The sequence below is a fragment of the Zeus faber genome, assembly GCF_960531495.2.
Source record: "Zeus faber genome assembly, chromosome: 20".
NCBI classification, from domain to species: Eukaryota; Metazoa; Chordata; class Actinopteri; order Zeiformes; family Zeidae; genus Zeus; species Zeus faber.
Window position 1 is genome coordinate 2,572,924 of NC_137207.1, and position 4,082 is coordinate 2,577,005.

The window sequence follows — 4,082 nt, forward strand, 5'->3', positions numbered from 1 at the left end:
TCATCACCTATGTTTGTATGAATACAAACAAACTCTATACATGGAACGGTACAGAACATTAAAAAATAAAATGGCAAGCGGAAAACAAAAAATAAGACATTTTTACCATCTCCCGTACAACAACCAGAACCAGGAACCAGCACCACTTGTTGCTGTTGTACCAGTTTAAATATAAAGCTTTTTTTGTATCTACAGTTACAAATAATTACCCCCCCCCCCACCCCCCGCCCCAGCTCACTCCTTCCCGTTCCCATTGATTACTAACCGCCAGCGTATAAGAAAAAACAACCAAAAAATAAAACATACATAATACCTAATGGAACATTGACAATCGATAAGTCCTCACAGAGGACTGTTTTAAAAAACTTTTCTCAATCTCTCTATAAAATATAAAGTTTCTATCACGACACAACAGCAAAGGCACGATGTGTGAGCCAGCCAATCACAAGTCCAGCTCTCCTTCTGTAAATTCAATTGTCTGAAATGGGGGACGGGGCAGTTTGGTGGAAGGATAGAGCCAAATCTCTCTTTTTAAAGTGTTCCTGTTTCCTCTTGTCGAGGGTGTTTTTGTGTACGTGTATGTTGCAAAACATTGCGGTTGTTGGAGGCGACGAGTCATTTTGAGCCTTTTCGAGTCTCTCGTGTCTTCTCTCCCTTCAGCTTCTGGGCTCAGGGCCTGGTCAGCTGGGTGTAAACGGGCGCCTGATCCCAGTGCTGTGGACTGCTGTGAGTGTTCTGTGGAATTGACGGCACCCCTGCCGTGTCGGCAATGGGCGTGTACATTGGCCTCTGGCTTGGCCCGCTCATGTAGTTGAACGTGGAGTACAGGCCCGCGCCCTGCCCGCTGCCTGTGTGACTGTAATAAGAGGAGGGGGAGGAGGCAGTGGCAGTGGCGGCACCGCCCTGGTGGTCAGAGAAGTCGTATTGGGGCGGGGCCGCTCGGGAGATGGCGGGGTAGGGGGAGGAGGAGGGTGTGGGGCTGTAGTGCTGCAGGCCAAAGGAGCTGTAGGGCGCGTGCTGAGGGGAGCCCTGCTGCTCGCTGTAGTGGCTGGGGCTCAGCTGCTCCGTCTTGATGTGCGTCCTCTGCTGGCCCGGGCCCGCCTCACCGAGGGAGGCCAGGGTATGCTGCTGGGGCCCCTGCTGATTCGGGTTCTGGCCATGGTTTTTCGCCATCCAGCTCGTGGCAGTACCGGCGCCCCCCCCAGCCTGCGGGCTGACCGACCCCGCTACGCTGACGCCATAGCCGCCCACGTAGGCACCCGGCGCGGCGGAGCCTGGGTGGCCATGGGGCGGGAGGTACTGGTCAAACTCATTGACGTCAAATGTCTCGATGTGCGAGATGACATCGCTGCTCAGCTCGCCGATGTCCACGTCGCGAAAGTCGATGTTGAGCTGGCGCCCACCGGGCCCCTCTGGGAAGGAGCGGACACAGCCCCCCTCCCGCTTTAGGTCCATTTTGCCCGAGCCCAAGTCGGTCTTCGGGGTGGTCGGTGGGGTCGGAGGTCCCTGGGAGCCTGTTGTGGAACAAACAACCTGTTAGTTTTTAATCAAATAAATCCTTGGACACAAACTCTGTCTCAGCATAACAAAGATACAATTAATATGTTCTGACAAATGCAAAGAAATAAAAATTATATATATATATTTTTTTTTAAATTATTATTTATTTATTTATTTATTTATTTTTTCACCCCTCCTCTCTTGGCTTACCCGAGTGCTCGCTGGGAGAGTGCACGTCTCCCATGCTGGAGGCTGGAGAGTCCGCCTGCTGCAGGGCTTTGAAGATCGCGCTCGGCGTGATGTGCGTCTGCTCGCCGCCGTCCTCCGCTTCGCCCTGTCCGTTCTTCACGGACTTTCTGCGCCGAGGCTGGTACTTGTAGTCGGGATGGTCCTTTTTGTGCTGCACCCGCAGCCGCTCAGCCTCCTCCACGAACGGTCGCTTCTCGCCCTCGTTGAGAAGTCTGTGCGTAAAAGCGCATTAAGCGTCACGCAAAGGCTCATTATTAAAAGCGCTGCGTTTTTAATATTTATTATGTATACAACATGAATATTTAACATTTCTATTATAAATGTATATATTTCAATATTTATATTTTAATATTAGATATAAAAGCTGCATTTTGTTATTCTCCCGGGGCGCCTTTTACGCAAAAACCGAGGCAATTTTTTAAATCAAACCAGGAGGAAAGGGTAGCCACACTTACCTCCAGAGCTTGCCTAGAGTTTTGCTGAGCTCCGCGTTGTGCAGATGGGGGTACTGGTCCGCCAACTTCCTCCGCGCCGCCTGTGCCCACACCATGAACGCGTTCATCGGGCGCTTGACGTGCGGCTTGTTCTTGCTAGATCCGTTTACGCGCACCGGCATTGGCACCAGGGTCCAGTCATAGCCCTTGAGCACCTGGGACACCGCCTCGCGAATGCACACGGGGAACTTCTCGTCCTCGTCCTTCTTGAAGTCGCCCATGACGCATGAGCCGTCCGCCCGGCGGAGACTGTTCTCCGACGGCCGGGTGTTCTCGGTGTCGGAGCCCGAGCCAGACGGGCTCGGGGAGCTCGTCGAGTCCTCCGACATGCTCGGGCTCGGGACGTCGGAAAGACACTTGTCTTGTTCCTCCGTCATCTTCAGGTACGGGTCGAGGAGATTCATGCGGAAAGACCGTGCGCTGCGCAATTACGCGTGGGTGAAAGACGATTGTGAAGTTTATAAGTTTTGATGGCTAAAAAAAAAAAACTTCTAAATTGTCTCTACAGGTCGCTTGGAGCTTTTTAAATTTTTGAAACAGCAACTTAATCTCTCGGCTCCGGCGAAAAGTCTGTGCGTAAAAGTTGTTTTCTGTGCGTAAAAGTTTTTTGTTATTTATTTATTTATTTTATAGAGTACGCGTCTCGACGCGTGTGCCTCCGTGAGCCTCCGGGTCAGAAGATGCAAAAGCGGCTCCGCTATGGCAGAGCCCAGACTGTACAACAGTTTTCTCTATAAACTCTCTCGGATGGAACTGAGACGCGCTCCTTTCTAATCCCCCAAATCGGTAAGTATTCCTGGGATGCGTGAAGTGCTTTTGAACTGAACTCTCGTCGCAGGCAAGCTTTATAAGTGAGCTGTAAGGGAAAACCCGAACTCGATTGGTCTGCGACTGGTGACGCTATATAGATATTCGAGACGAGTTTTCCTCCTACACACCCCGCGCACTGTGCACACTTGTCAACTTTGTATTGAATTAAAAAGGGGATCATGTTGAATACTCTCCTCCTTGCATACAATCAGAACCGGGGCATTTTCTCATCACATAAAACGGACCAATGTGCGTAACGCTCTGTGCATAGCGCGACAGGGGCCAATGGGATTCCCATATCTGTTATGTCACGAGAAAGACCATCCAATAACTCGCAAAGAAAGCATAACCTTCAACAGCTATCTCCTGGAACGCGCTTTCTCTCATCATTTCCTTTCCCTCTTTTTAAGGAGGAAAGTACTTGGCTTTAAACTGCCGCAACGTCGGCCTCATCTGCAGTTGCGTTATCTGGTCAACAGGTGGAGACAGAAGTCTAGGAACTCAATGCAGGGCAACCCGTTATGTACAGTCTGGCACAGGATATTAAACGGTAGGTGCAGCAGCGACAATGAACAGTAGTGGGACGGGACATAAACAGTATGGGGCGGGGGCAGCAAACAGTAGTGGGATAAGGATTTAGTGGGATAGGGACAGTAGACTGTTGTGGGCCACTAGACTGTAGAGGAACATGGACAGGAGTCCCTGTCCTACTACTGCCCCACTACCGTAAACAGTAGTGGGAGAAGGATTTTGATATCAGTGGGACAGGGAGAGGAAACAAGCCCTCGTGCAACAGCTAGATTAATTTATTTTGGCTTGAGAGTCCCCGAATTCAATCAGATGAATATTTGCGTCTGATTGTTTATAAATAATATATATATATATATATATATATATATATATATGTAAAATATTTGCGAGAAATATTTTAGGAGTCGACAATGCGTCTTTGTTACTTTACACAGCAATAGTAAAGTCAGCCCTTTCACAACACCATGCTACCCTCTACTCATTAAGAGTGGTCTGCAG

At 49.7% G+C, this 4,082-nt stretch overlaps 1 protein-coding gene across 1 annotated transcript; it reads right to left on the bottom strand.

The window, feature by feature from the left end:
* Nucleotides 1-246: 246 nt before the first annotated feature.
* Nucleotides 247-3,035, bottom strand: sox9a (SRY-box transcription factor 9a). Its single transcript, XM_080021871.1, has 3 exons — nt 2,205-3,035; nt 1,711-1,961; nt 247-1,514 (listed from the first exon to the last, which is right to left on the bottom strand). Exons 1-3 carry the CDS (start codon nt 2,645-2,647, stop codon nt 670-672), a joined length of 1,539 nt encoding a protein of 512 aa, XP_079877997.1. The 5' UTR covers nt 2,648-3,035; the 3' UTR covers nt 247-669.
* Between the last annotated feature and the right edge of the window lie 1,047 nt (nt 3,036-4,082).